This window comes from Paroedura picta, chromosome 12, assembly GCF_049243985.1.
Source record: "Paroedura picta isolate Pp20150507F chromosome 12, Ppicta_v3.0, whole genome shotgun sequence".
NCBI lineage: Eukaryota > Metazoa > Chordata > Lepidosauria > Squamata > Gekkonidae > Paroedura > Paroedura picta.
Window position 1 is genome coordinate 29,114,025 of NC_135380.1, and position 15,208 is coordinate 29,129,232.

At 47.5% G+C, this 15,208-nt stretch overlaps 1 protein-coding gene across 3 annotated transcripts in view; it reads left to right on the forward strand.

Moving 5' to 3' along the window:
* The window catches only part of TTLL11 (tubulin tyrosine ligase like 11), a 67,108-nt gene that overhangs the window by 15,634 nt on the left and 36,266 nt on the right, over window positions 1–15,208 (forward strand). For all 3 annotated transcript variants that reach the window (XM_077305695.1, XM_077305693.1, XM_077305694.1), the window contains 4 exons: window positions 1,245–1,378; window positions 4,114–4,689; window positions 7,540–7,635; window positions 9,639–9,757. In XM_077305695.1, the coding sequence (XP_077161810.1) occupies window positions 1,245–1,378; window positions 4,114–4,689; window positions 7,540–7,635; window positions 9,639–9,757 (925 nt within the window). The remainder of the gene's footprint in view (window positions 1–1,244; window positions 1,379–4,113; window positions 4,690–7,539; window positions 7,636–9,638; window positions 9,758–15,208) is intronic.

Genomic DNA, 15,208 nt, shown 5'->3' on the forward strand with positions numbered 1-15,208 from the left:
CCTGAGGCAGTACCCATCGTTTCCATGGGATGACTCTTGAGATCTGGTTTTGCAAGAGAAAGAGAGAAACTGCTCCCTTGTTAACTCTGTTCTTAAGTTTGTATCCTTTTAATCAGAGCCCCCTCTTTAACCATTTTTCCTTCCCCCTCCATTTACTTAGAAAGGTCTGTTCATGTTGCCATGGCTATAGATGTCAAAGATGATAGTCCTCAGTAAATTTCCATGAACCAGAACTCCAGATTCTTTTAACAAAGCTCCAATAATTTGTCTCATGCTTCTGGCCAGTCAAATGGAGTGCATTTCCACATTATATCCTCTCTTCCAGCAAAGAACAAAGGTGCTGTTCTCTATTTATTTATTAATTTATTTCTGGGAGTGAGGGTTCCCCCCCTTTCATATTGAGGAGTTTGTGCCAACTCTCCTCTGATATCCAGGATATTAAACTTTTTAAAGCTCCCTTAATTCCCCTTTAATCCTCGTCTGGATCCCACTAAGAACAAGCTAAGGCTGCGGTGTTGATTTATCTCCATTCTCCGCTCCCCAGTTATTGCACTCTAAGAAGAGCTATAAAGCCCTTTTCTCCTGGAATGGAGTAGGCAGAAGGGCCTTCCCGTGGAAAGAAAATGAAATTCTGGAGGTTTGTTTTTCCACTGGATGCGAAGCAGACCCACCAGGTCTTCTTTCCATCTGTCTTCTTGCTCGAGACAAGGCCAGAGTGTGAAGGGAAGTCCCTCCGCTCTCTTCTTACATGAGGGATGAGAGGGGCAAAGTTTCAAGTTTCATCAATATCAATAAGGCCACCAGAGGGAGGGCAGCAAGGGGCCGGGCATCACCAGGCCCGGCTCCGGCTCCGGCTCCGGCTCCGGCTCCGGCTCCGGCTCCGGCTCCGGCTCCGGCTCCGGCTCCGGCTCCGGCTCCGGCTCCATTGACAATCCCCTTCCCGAGACTCATTTCCTATCGAGCTTTAATTCTCATCCATATTCAATTTTTGTTCCCGTGGACAGCTTTAGGAGCCAGCTTTTTGGCAGTCATAAATAAAACAAGGGGCCATTGTCCCCCCTCCCCCATCTCAGAGGGGAGATTTTGTGGCTCCCGCTGTGTTTCATTCAGCTCGAGGCCCCTTCCTGGAGGCCAGAACTGCCTCCGTAGGTTCCGGAGATGTTCAGAGAGCGGCTTCAGAGATGTTCACGGGGCTCAGGCCTGTTGGTTGCCGGCTTCCGAGTCACGGCTCTCCTTCCTCTCAGGCATGACTGAAATGGTGCGGAAAATCACCCTGAGCCGTGCGGTGCGAATCATGCAAGATCTGTTCCCTGAGGAGTACAACTTCTACCCCCGTTCCTGGATCCTGCCTGAGGAGTTTACCAACTTTCTCACAGAGGTGAGTTATTCCTTTGTTCTCTCCTCAAAGCTGCCAGACAAGGGAGTTGGATAGAGTTCCCCGTAAGTCCACCTTGGTCGCTGGTGCAGGCCTCTGGCCAGTCTCTGAGTATTCCCATTATTTATTTCTCGTATGGCTGTGTGTGTAGTGCTAGCCAGGAGATCCAAGGTTTGCCATTTCCTGCCTCTGCGCCATGACCCCTGGTGTTTCTTGGAGGCATTACCACCTAATCCTTGGAGGTCTCCCATTCAAATATTATCCAGGGTCAGCCCTACTAGTCTTCTGAGATATGATGGGATTGGGCTTGCCTGGGCCATCCTGAGAGTGAATGAAACTGATAGGCAGGAAGGCATGGCAATAGGTATCCACCCCCAGCCCCTTTTACACAGTCTATTTGTTATTAGAGGATCTATGCAACCCACATAGAGCCTCTTGTGGCGCAGGGTGGTAAGGCAGCCGGCATACTATCTGAAGCTCTGACCATGAGGCTGGGAGTTCCCCACAGCCAGCTCAAGGTTGACTCAGCCTTCCATGCTTCCGAGGTTGGTAAAATGAGTACCCAGCTTGCTGGGGGGTAAACGGTAATGACTGGGGAAGGAAATGGCAAAACCACTCTGTATTGAGTCTGCCAAGAAAACGCTAGAGGGCGTCATCACCCCAAGGGTCAGACATGAACCGGTGCTTGCACAGGGGATACCTTTATCTTTTATGCAACCCACAAAGGCTTTCACAGACTTGTCCCATTGGGTGGAGGAGGTTGGTTTCCTCACCAGCCCCGTATCTGGCAAGTCGGCTCAGTGTAGAGCCAGCTTGGTGCAGTGATTAAGAGCAGCGGTTTGATCCTCTGTTCCTCCTCCACATGCAGCCAGCTGGGTGACCTTGGGCCAGTGACAGTCCTGTTGGAGCTGTTCTCACAGAGCAGTCCTGTCAGAGTTCTCTCAGCCCCACCTACCTCCCAGGGTGTCTGTTGTGGGGAGAGGAAGGGAAAGGTGTCTGTAAGCCAATTTGGGACTCCCTCGGGTAGTAAAAAGCGAGCTATAAAAATCTGAGTTATGGTGACTCCATAGGGTTTTCAAGGCATGAAACATTGATAAGGTTTGCCATTGCCTGCCTCTTCATGGCATCCCTGGCATTCTTTGGTAGTCTCCCATGTCAATAACAACAAAAGCCAATTTTGTTTAGTTTCCACAACCTGTGAGATGGTGCTAGCCTAGTCTAAGTCAGTGCAAACCCTATATGCATCCCTCATGTGGGGTTAGTTTGCTCCTGCAGATTTATGTAACACTGACCCTTCTGGCAATGTCCCTCAAGGCAATTCTGCACCCCCATTTGCCAATGATGCCTGCTGGCCCATTTCTTGACCGAGCCCAAACACACAGCGCTTCTGCAGCAGGATTCTCACCGCCCCAGAAAGACTATTTGAATTGCCATTCCTGGGAGAGCAGATGGCCAATGAAACGTCTCTGCATATGGTCCTGTGTCTGTGTGGGTGGGGAAAGTAACAGGCTTGTTACCAAACATCACAATTGACACCACTTTTGCTTATGTTGGGAGGCTGGGAAACTCTGCCTGATGAAGTTTCTTAAAGGGAGGGGGAGATGCTGGCAGCAGCTCTTTGCTGGTGGTTTATTGAAGCCGCCTCCGGATGGGAAGTCTGTGCTGCTGGGCCTCCAAGGGAGAGGAAAATTGCCCTTATTATGCTTTCTGTTGTGTATCAGGTCTTTGGGTCTGAACTGACTTGTTACCAAGGGCAGGGAAACCTGGGAAGTGTAGTTCTTGGAGCCAGGGCTGGAATTCTTTGTCAAAGGCTTCTCAACATTCTCAGAAAAGTACAGTTCCCATAATTATTGGGAAGGTGGGGGGGTATCAGAACAATTGAACTGGCATAGGTGTGCAGTGCGGCTGCATCCCATATAGTTCTTTCTATCACCTTGGCTTCTCGTCCTCAAGCAGAGGGATCATGAAATCACAGATGCTGCTGGCTCATACTCAGATGTCAGACCCTACTTCAGACCCAGGTAACATGTAACACCGCCACAGGGACCTCTGTTGGGAGCTGAAACAGAGATCCCAAATTGGCCACCTGAGATAATGCCCTTCTGTGATAGTCTGTCCAATTCATTCTCCTTTTGGGAGTGTCTTATGTGTGTTTACCCTCATATATCCACCAGGGGGCAGTGTGCTTCATACGTTGGCCCATTAGGGACTGGGGTAGCCTGGAGCCCTAAGAAGGGCTGGGAGAAATGCCCCCCAAAGAACAAACAAACCAAGGAAGCTTTTAGAGTCTGTTGGCCTGAGGCAGCAGGACACATATTGAGTCTGGCGGCCCCTTTAAGGACAACAAAGTTCTATTCAAGGGATGACGTTAACCCTGATGACGGGATGACGTTAAACCTGTGGCTAAATTTTTGTCTTGATATCCATTAGACACTCCTCTTCTACTTATCAATGTGACAACTTGAAGGGTTTTATACCTTTTAATGCTATCTTATTAGTGGTAGAATGTTTTTTTAATTTACTATTAGTAAACGTTTCCTATTTGATCTGCGTTTTAAATGTGTTGTCCGGCTCCTCAGGTCAATGGAGTGTATTGTTATTGTTAATAAAGGCAAGGAAAGGATATCCTCTCCCCAAATCTTGTGGATCTCCAGGACTCAAACCAACCTGGCTACCCTCTGAAACAACCTACTAGAAACGTCATCCATGATTACCTGCCCTCTCCCTTTCTTTCCCAGATCCGTTTGATGAAGGACAACAACCCTTCCTGGAAGCCCACTTTCATTGTGAAGCCGGATGGGGGGTGTCAGGGGGATGGGATCTACCTCATTAAAGAACCCAGTGAGGTCCGGCTGATGGGGAACCTCCAGAGCAGGCCCGCCGTGGTCCAGGAGTACATCTCCAAACCCCTTCTGATCGACAAGCTGAAGTTCGATATCCGGCTGTACGTCCTCCTGAAGTCCTTAGAACCCCTCGAGGTCTATGTTGCCAAAGATGGACTCTCCCGGTTTTGTACGGAGCCTTATCAGGAGCCGACTCTGAAGAACCTGCACCATGTGTTCATGCACTTGACCAACTATTCGCTCAACATCCACAGCGGGAAGTTTGTGCACTCGGACAGCAGCAACACGGGCAGCAAGCGGACATTTTCCAGCATCCTTTACAGGCTCTCTTCCAAGGGCGTCGACATCAAGAAGGTCTGGTCTGATATAATCGCCCTCGTGATTAAGACAGTTATTGCCATGATCCCTGAACTGAAGGTCCACTATCAGTCTGACATACCGGCAGGAAAGCCAGGACCATCGTGTTTCCAGGTGAGTTCGGAATTCAAGGTGACTGTTCTGCTCTTGAGGCCTTCAAACCAGGCTCTGTAAAACAATGATTTCCCCCCACTCATATACTGTAAGCCTTTGTGATAGACCAGGGGTAGTCAACCTGTGGTCCTCCAGATGTTTATGAACTACAATTCCCATGAGCCCCTGCCAGCAGATGCTGGCAGGGGCTCATGGGAATTGTAGTTCATGAACATCTGGATTACCACAGGTTGACTACCCCTGTGATAGACCATCTCTCTATAAAGTTTCCCAATGGAAACTGAATCCTCTGGTTATTTGTTCCCACCTCTTTTCCAAAGGGCAAAAAATGGTGCATGTCTCCCTCTTCCACTTTCTTCTAGTATGTGCCCTGTGGGCATCTAGCTGCTCAGTGGTACAGACAAAGTCTTGGATCAACCAGGATGAGTCTCATATTTGCGCTTGCTTCTTCAACCGCCCAAGGGCCAGATTAGAAGTTGCGTACAGATGTGTGGATTTGAACCTCGATGGTCCCCTGTATAGGGAAAAGCAGCTTGGTGGGTCCGAAATAGAAATGTCACATCTCTTCCCCAAATCCCTGTATCACCAAACCGCTTTGCCCCAAAAAACCAGCAGCTGTGGTTTAAGTACTTCTTGTATATTATTTAGTTTGTCCCTCATCTCCTCTAGCCCCCTTCCTTTCTCCTCGTTCTTTTCCATTTCAGGAAATAATTTTTAAGAAACCGAAAAATAGTTTGAGAAACTTTTGTTTCCCGCGGCATGCAGCCAGATATCTCTTTCCACCCCACTGTCTCCTTGGGTCACATAGGTTCGGCAGGTTTTTGAAGCCACGCTAACCTTGCTCAGCCTGTTAACTGGAGGCAAGGAAGGTGGCATGAGGGGCCTCAGTCTGTCTCTCAACCTCGCCTGGTTCAGGGCTAGAGGCCTGTCTGGGTGCCCAGTTGTACCTCTTGGAGCCTGCCTTCATGGGTTCACTTAAATCAGGAGATTACTCCTTTGTTGCTTGCAGGTTTTGCAGCTGGGAGAGGTGGGGGGGGGGGAGGAAGAGGCGATCAGATGAAAACTGACCTTTGCAGAAGCACAGCTCCAGCAGGACTTCCCGGCAAATGGTCCCAGGCTGTGATTATGTTAGCCGACTGTGTCATTAAAACCAAGAGAGCTGCCGGAGAAACAATTTACCAATTAGCGTTTAAAAATCTACAGCGTAATGCTCTGCTGGGGGAAAAAAAATCCATCTCAGGCAAAGTTCTGATTCTTCCCTCCCCTCCCCTTCCCCTCCCTGCCACCTTCCTCCCAGCCTGCTTTTGAGAAGTGTTTACTAAGCAGCTGCAGCACAGTTTATCATCTGGCAAAACCAGGGATCTGGAGTCCACAGGATGTTGGAGCAGGTTCTCATTCCTCTCCTGAGCCCTGGATTGTCCAACGGTGCAGAAAGGAGTCTTTGGGAACTGCATTTATTGATCTGCATTATTTTAATGACATCTCAAAGGCACAGGGCAGAGTACACCCCCCGAAGAGTGCTTCGCTCTGCTAGCACCAACCAGTTGGTGGTCCCTGGCCCCAAGGAGGCACATATGGCTTCACCTGGGGCCAGGATATTCTCCATCAGCTCCCTGAGAGCCAGCACGATATAGTGGTTAAGAACATCAGCTTCTAATCTGGAGAGCCGGGTTTGATTCCTCGCTCCTCCCCTTGCAGCCATCTGGGTGACCTTGGGCCAGTCAAAGCCCTGTTAGAGCTGTTCTGACGGAGCAGTGATATCAAGACACTCTCAGCCTCAGCTACCTCACAGGTTGTCTGTTGAAGGGAGAGGAAGGAAAGGCAATTATAAGCCACTTTGGGTCTCCTTCTGGTAGAGAAAAGCGGCATATAAGAACCAGCTCTTCTTCTTCTTCATCTGGGCCCTGACGGAACCTGCACAGCTCCACAGGGCCTGAGGGATGGAGTTCTTCCGCCAGGCCTTTGGTTGGGGCCAAAGTTAACATCTCCTGAGGCCCTACCTATTTCCTATCTCACCAAAATGATGGGTAACTATTCCCTCTGTTTTGCACCTGGACTTGATCACGACATGCTTTTGTTTGATGGCCATATATAAATGAAATCCCAATTTGAGAAGTTCCTCAAAATTAACAATGATTGTTTATTTCTTACATTCTCAGCGAACAACCCCACAATACCAGAGCTGATGCCTTATTGATATCCTTTACTTTCAATTGAGAAATCATATAATTTCCACACTGAGAACATATTCAGGATCAATCACTGAAGAAAGTTCAAGAAAGCGGGACCCCGGTCTGATTGCTATATTTTACTAAAGTAGTTTATGAATGTAAGAAATAAACAATCATTGTTAATTTTCTGGAACGTATCCAATTGGAATTTCATTTATATATGGCCTTGTGATTTCCTGGGGTTCGGTGAGGATCATTGGAGGAATCGACAGTTCAGTCTTATTTATTTGACTAGCTTCAAAGCCTGTTCCTGAGAACGGGCCTTGAAAGGGCCCCCTCCCCTGGCCCCCGCCAGGCAGCTTAAGGTGGCTTTGGGCTGCAGCTCGCAGCCGGATCAAGTGAGACAGGCAGGGGCTGGCCAGCTCATTAGCAGGCCCAGGACAGAGTTCATTAGCAGGCCCAGCCTAGCAGGGGGCTTGACTGTTCTAGCTGCTGTCTGCTGGGAACGGGGGAGGTTTTGGAATGGTGACTCCTTATCTAATGGAGGAGATATTGGATGGGTCTTCCGCTGAACTAGCTGGGTCCTCCAGCCAGGGGTCATCATAATATAAAGGAGGCTTAAATGTCACTTTGAAGGGGAGAGGGAAATTAAAAATTTGTTGCTGTTTGTTATCTTAAGATTTTGGGGTTTGACATTCTCCTGATGAAGAACCTGAAGCCGGTTTTGCTGGAAGTCAATGCCAACCCCAGCATGAGAATTGAGCATGAAAAAGAGGTAACTCCCCCCCGCTTCAGCATGCTACTCTTGGGGGTCATTTTTGAGGGGTGTGTGGTCACCCAGATCCAGTCCCATTCGTCATTCTCATCCACTCCTGCTATCTGTTCCTCATTCCAATTTTAACTTGCCACCTAATAGCTTTCTCTGTCCTCCTGTCCATGTCTATATACGTTCATATTGATTAACAGAATCTCTGAGGATTTCTTTATATATTTTTTGGAATCGTTGCCAGTTTTATTGTCAATATTTTGGGTTTTTTTCTGCATTCTCATTTTCCTTGCTTGTAAGTTCCCACGTCTTCAGGCTCCCCCCCACCCACATGTGTTTTGCTCTCTCTAGTGGTCAATTCAATATTACACCAATTCACATCGTGTAAAAACTTGCAGTTTAAAACCTGTAGGGAGGTATGCTGGATATAGTGTAATGTCGAATCAATCACTAGAGGGAGCCAAACACATGCAGAAAAGAAGCGCCCCCCCTCCCCCCAAAAAAACAGGAACTCACAAGTGAAGATAATAAGAATGTAGAGAAGTCTGTAATTGAATTTCTGAAACCTTCTGTGCTCCATATATCTTTCTGTTTGCTATGAGCCCAGCCTTTGCTATAAGGTTACAATCCCCCCTTCTGGTCACCCCCATGAGTGCGATATTACAGCTTTTAAGGCTCACCCTACTAGCTGGCTCCTCCCCTGGAACCTCGATTTCATGCCCTCCAGGTCAGTTGGGTCCTCCCATGCCTCGGGGCACCCCTTCTCCACCCAGGGCCTGGATCCAGCCTTATCCAACGGAATGCCTGTCAGGCCAGCCAGACTGTCTGCACAGGGATTTCACATGCTTGCGGCCCTGAGCTGTGCTGCTCTGTGCTGACCTTGAAGACATAACCTGCCCACCGTCCTTGTGGTCCTTGGCCCACCTGAGGCTGGCAGGTCTTCCTGTCACTCCTGTTATTCCAGGTAGTTTTGCTGTTTGCAAAAGCTGAGCAGGAGGAAAGCAAGCCGATCCATAGACAAGAGGCGACAGGAGCCTGAAGCAGCAATAACAACAAGGCTACCAATCAGATCAGGCCAAAGACACCCAGCATTTGATCTCTGGCCAGAGCAGCCAGGTTTCTCCTGTAAGCAAACGAGCAGGGTGGCCGCCTTCTGAGTCTGGCCAACTCTCTGTGGATTTCCATGCTTTAAAAAAGAACCCTTCTGGATCCAGTTGCCAAGATGCTTCTGGGAAGCCCCCCCCCAAAGATGCTTCTGGGAAGCCCCCCCCAAAGAGCAAAGAGTCAACAGCGATCTAGCACTCAGGGTCAAGCCACCCTATTTAACTTTTCTTGAGTGGTTACCTGGGTGTAGTCAACAGCTGTAGTTTTGGTAGCCCTGTGCTGGTCAGGCACTGCAGTCCATGAGGAAAAAGGGCTTAAGCATCCACCCACACACATCGTATTCCTAACCTGAATCAACCAGGGAGACCTTGTTCTAGGCCACCTGAGAAAATTTGAAAATTTTAAAACAGGCTGGATAGCCATCTGACAGAGAGGTTGATTCTGTGAAGGCTTAAGGGCGTGGCCAGTTACAGTGGATGAGCAATAGGATTGTGAGTGTCCTGCATAGTGCAGGGGGTTGGACTAGATGACCCATGAGGTCCCTTCCAACTCTATGATTCTCTGATTCTAATAGTAAAAGGCCCCATGGTTCTCTTCTGAACTGAGCCCTTGAGCCCTTGGAAAGAATGAAACTCCAGGGACACCTGTCGGCCCGACCTGGGAATGTCACTGGGAGGCATATATTGTTAAGTCAGGCCCTCTGACATATCCCACTTCTGCACATGGAGGCTCCACCCAGCATCGTAGGTAAGAGTTGCTGACAAACCTCTCTAAGACCAGCCTTCTGCTAGGAAGCAAGCCTTGCCATCTTGAACTAGTTGCGGTGAGCTGTTTGGCAAGGAATATAGTGGGACGGTGGGGGGCCGGATGCCTTTGCCCTGACCAGCCTGTCCTTTGGATTCTTAAAGCTTTCTCCAGGAGTTTTTGAGTGTGTCCCCAGCCCTGTTGATGAAGAAGTCAAGGTGGCCGTGATCCGGGACACACTGCGGCTAGTGGACCCCCATAAGAAGAGAAAGGAAGATAAACTGTAAGCATCTCCCCACCACCACCCATTTTGTCTTTCTGTTCAGTGTTGGGCTCCTTAGTAGCGAGCTGCAATAAGGCCTGTGTATTCTTTTTTTTCTAAATTCTGCGGTAAGAATGGGGGGGGGATAGAGCCTGAAACTTGAATAATCTGCATCATTCTTTTTATTTGCATGATCTGCATTTTTTTAAAGCTCTTTTGCATTTTTATTCTGCCTTTTCTGATCATGGGAGGGGCAAGGTCTGTGACTAGTACAACTCTTCTTCAGCATCTCCTCTACCTCCAGAGATTTCAGCCGCTGTGGCAAAAGCCTTTGGAGGTTTTACAAGCAGCCTTAAGGACTAGAAACTTGATTAAAATGGAAAGGTGAATTTTGTCCTATCCCCTGCCCGTATCCATTGCTTTTCACTGTGCTTGCATAAATTTGCGCATACACAGAACCTCACGATCCACTAGGAGCATCTCCCACACAAGGGCTTTTTGAGCGAACGGCAGCTGTGTTGAGGGTGAAAGATGTCTCCCGAAATGAGTGACAGAGAACAAGCCGGTGAGGTCTTGCATTGGAGCTCCTTTTTTCTTGCTCCAGTGCCAGCTTCGCTATAGAGATTTAATTACCAGCCTGCCTCTTTCCTTCTCTACCATTTCTCTGCCCCCCTCCCCGCAGTTGTGTTTTCATTTTAATAGCCTGCTCTAATATTAGATCCAAGAGCTTTAGTAATTTGCACTTGCTGTTCTACACATTTTCGATTCCTGGGCATCATCTCCGACTCTTGAAATCCTGCAATAGAGGATTTGCATATCCATTCACTTTGAAAGCCACCCGAAGTGGTGGTGATGAATTGCTTATCCCATCCTGGCTGAAATGTGTGGAAATTGCATGTACAAAAAAAAATCACTCTCTTGTTTGGCGAGAATCAACTCGGCCTTTCAAACTACCTCCTCTTCTCCTTCCGCTCCTCCAAATGGGGTCTGCCAGCAGCAAGTGTGGGCACAAACACTGCCCTTGAGTGGGACCCAAACCAGCCCAAACCAAAATGGTCACCGGCCAGAAACAAACTCAGAGGTACAATTCTTCTTTTCCAGAATTTCCATGATATAAGTTGCCGGCCAGAACTACCACTGTTAATCCTTTGTACTCTACATCAGAGGTAGTCAACTTGGTGTCCTCCAGATGTACATGGACTACTATTCCCATGAGCCCCTGCCAGCGTTTGCTGGCAGGGGCTCATGGGAATTGTAGTCCATGGACCTCTGGAGGACCACAGGTTGTCTACCCCTGGTTTAGGACACGACTGCTTGGTCGGAGCGCAGGGCGCTGTCTTTGTGCCACGTCAGTCCAAGTGAGTCCATCTTGCTCGGAACAGTCTTGTCTCTTCTGACTGGTGGCAGCTCTCCAGGGTCTCCCAGCACCTCCACCTGAGATCCTTTATAAGGGGGTGCTTGGGAATGAACAAGGAACTTTCTGCCTGCAAAAGAGGTCTTCTAATGTTCTAATGGTTAGCCGTGTCTCCTCCCTGCTTCTTAAGCATGATTCATATAAAAAAGCCCAAATATCTGTATGGAAATGAAAATACCATGCTTAAGTTTACATTTAATTCAACTAAAAAAATGAAGAGTAGAATATGTTAAATACAAGAATTCCGAAATTTAAATGATTAACATGCACAGAATTTGAAGCAATTTGGTGCCAATTTTTTCTGGGTTTTGATAGGAGATTGTTCTGCAGGATGGCTATAATACCCCTTGTTGCTTTCCCCCAATATTTCATACTCAGAGGTACACTCCCTCTGATCATGGAGGTTTTATTGCTTTGCGCTACAGTGACCGATAAAACGCTTCTCCATGCATCCATCTAATCTTTCTAAAACCCTTTAATATTGGCAGCCACTGCAAACTCCAGTGGCAAGGAGTCCCATAAGCGGATTGTGCTGTCTGCTGTCTGCTCTTCGGGCTCCTTAGTTCCCAGTGCTGGATGGAGGCCCATCTGTATCTTTACGATAACTCAGGATAACTCCCTTTAAGTTCTCCTTGTTGGTTTGCATTTTGCACCTGTGCTTTCTGCTTTGGCTCTGGTGTCCTTCTGTGCATACAAGACCACGGATGAGGCTGCCTGCACAGAGAAGCCGTGCGAGAATGTTCAATTTTAATTAAATACCTTATTACAAAGCAGTTCTTCAGAGGCACAGAAGGAGCAAATGACGGCTTTCCCACCATGTTTCTAAGACATCGGTGTGCTTGAGGGTCCGTGTCTGTTTTGCTCTTGTTAGGCAAAAATAAGCAATCCCCTTTGACTCAGAATCTGTGTTGACCACAGGACTGGCTTTGCTCTTTGTTGAAGGTTGAAGCGGAGAATGGAGACCTGGTAAGAAAAGCCTCCGTTAATTTCAACTCCCCAGTTTGAACAGAGGCCAGCCAAACACCATTCATTCATTCATTCATTCATTCATTCATTCATTCATTCATTCATTCATTCATTCATTCATTCATTCATTCATTCATTCATTCATTCATTCATTCATTCATTCAGGACTAGACCTGTTTCTTTTGTTTGCTCCCTTGTAGACTGCATCTGCACATTGAAGTTCTGTTTAGATGTCTGTAATGATGCACTCCTTTTTCTTCTAACTTCTGTTTAAAAAGCCATCAGAGCTACAGAAGCTATGCCTACATCTTGTGCCAGGGAGTTCCACATGTTAATTGTAAGTTTTGTGGAGCAGCCTTTTCCTTGTCTTGAGGCCATTGCCAAACAGTGTGATGGAGTGACCCCGAGATCACTCTGTTCATAACTTCACTGCTCCCCCCCAGTTTTCTTTTCAAAAACTCTTTTGCCTTCTTTTCATGGGTCAGATGTTCACATGGTTTCTTTGATGGCTAATAAAGATGTGGAGGGCATCTTTGGTTGTTGCTGTTGGTCGCCAAATCGTACGAAAGTGGAAGCGGCAATCTTCCCTGATCCAAATGGTATATGGTGTCTGTTAGTGTTTGAGACAGGCCAAAAGGGTGTGATCCTGGACCTTTGTCTGTTTTTGTCCCCAAAGGGCATTTCCTATGGGTCAGTCAAGCTCTTTCAACTTTGCTAGCGTTGCAAGCAGCAGATTTGCCACAATCCGGCTATTGGGGGGGGGGGGGGACTTCACTTGCCTCTAATCATCTCAATTAAAGCAAGTGAAGCGTCAGAGACAAAAGTGAGTTGCAGATACTGCTCTAAAGTGCTTTATGATCTGGAGAAAAACATAATAGCTCAAAGAAATATTCGGTAGTGTAATTCCCTCCCCCCCCCCTTTCCCCTTTTATAGATGTCTGATATCTTTTCCCTTATGAAATTATCTATTACTTTGAGTTAATAACGTCCTGCTTTGATTACAAATTACAATATACATCTCGACCAGCTTTCTCTCTGTAACAACCTTCCCCAGCCGTTAGATGTGGCGAGAGTTGTGAGCAGAATTACGTTTGGATCACCGACAACTGTGGGTGGAACTGGCAGCCTGGAGTCTAGTCCCATGCCTCTTCTTTTGCAATATCTCCTCCAAGCAACCCACATCACTGAGCCAGAACTTTCCCCAAGTCCTGCTGCTTCATCTCATCATGTCTTTACTTTCTGCCTAGGAGTCTTGCAAACCCAGGTGCAAAGATAGCTGTGAGACTCGAGTTTGGGGAAATGGATAATTCAGAGAGTCATGCTTGGATTGGGGAGATCCAGGTTCAAAGACCCCTCACCTATCCCCATGAGGGTCACAGGCTGATTTGGGGCCAGTTGCTCCCTCTCACCTGAAAGTATCTTATAGGGTTGTTGTTTAGATCAAATGGGAGAGGGGGGGAACCCACATAGGCTGCTCTTAGAATGTGGGGAACGGTAGGGGATGGATAATAAGGAGCATAGTGGATAATGGGCATTGTGGAAGGGGAAGGAGAAGGCAGTGGGGAATCTCAAAGGCTCTTGGTGGAGACTTCTCAGGTCTGATGTGACTGGCAGGCTTCTCTGCCTGAGCGTTTGCATCCATAGGTTGTATCTGCACCATAAAACTACACAGTCCTGTGGCACCTGGAACACTAACAGCCTGTGTTCCAGAATGAACTTTTGTAAGTCAAAGCTCCCTCATATACGACAGTAGTAAGATGATTTTCCTCATTATTGCCCAGATGATTACAGAAGGAGAGGGACAAGAGGAAGGAATTTAGCAAAGAGATCCCTGACGTCATGAATCAGGGGTGATTCTCTGTGTCAGGAACTCAAATTGCCTGGGTAGTTTTAGCAAGAAGATGGGAGAGCTTGGAGGTTCCAGCCACTCTCACATGCAGTGAATAAAAAAAATGCATAAAGTAAGGTAAATAACAAACCAATTAAGGAAGAGGCAGTTTGAGGCACGGGAGAAGCGGTCAACATCCGTAAAGGTTCATGGTAGATGAGCTTAGTTTTTAAGGGGTCACTGGACTTTCTTATATCGCTACAAGAGACTAACATGGCTACCCCCACTGGATTTATCTGCGCAATACAGTTCTGTCATTTTTATAGCACTTTAAATGTTGGACTTCTCAAAGCATCCTGGCGATTGTAGTTCAGTGAGACAGCCAAGAATTTTCTAATGAGGTTTACGGAACCGTCCCCGAGGTTCTTGTCAATTGGTGTGGGCACTGCTAAACCAACAGAAGTCATAATATTTTCGTGGATAGTGGGCACCCACGCTTTCTCCTTCCAACTGTTTTGTGGAGGCGGAACAAGCCTTTTGAACAGCCGAACTAAGTGGGTAGCGCAACAAAGCTTTGAACTGTCCTTTTACATGAAAGTAGCAGTTTAATTAAAGTGACCCTTTGGGCATTGGGATTTGCTCCCCCAGCTGGTAATTGATTTCAAGAGGTTTCACAGCCTTTAGCCCTTCTGGGAGGTTTCTACCTCTATAGTGGCCACAACAGGCAAAGGCCTTAAGTATAAACCATGGAGGAAGCCTTAATTGCTGATGATTTCTTAGAGCGTTTTTAATTTTTTTTGGAACATGTGCATTTTCTGTAGGACTGTCAGGCTTAAATGGGGGCTGTGCCTCCAGTTATCAGGCATTAGGCTGTCTGACGGGTGTTTAATTGGATGCCATGTACATCGCTTGGGCCTGTCTGGGCACCAAACGGCTTCTGAAGATCATTCCATGTCAAGTCGAGCTTTCCTTCCCCTTGCAGCTCTAATAATTTTGCTTCCCTGTTGTGCCAAAAAGAAATGCTTGAGCCCTGCTTTATTAGTGCTAATTAGCCTGGAGAAAAACGGGAGTTTTTTGGGGGGGGGAAGAGAGACAGTTGTTGTTTGAGTAACTCATTTTCATCATTTTAAAAGGCTGCACTTTCTTTTCACGAGCTCCGTAACGACGGTGCAGAACTCGCCTGCCTACACTCAGAGGCAGGTGGGAGAGGGGACCTGGAGACTGAGGGACCACAAGCCGAATCGAAAGGGCTGTCCCCATGTGA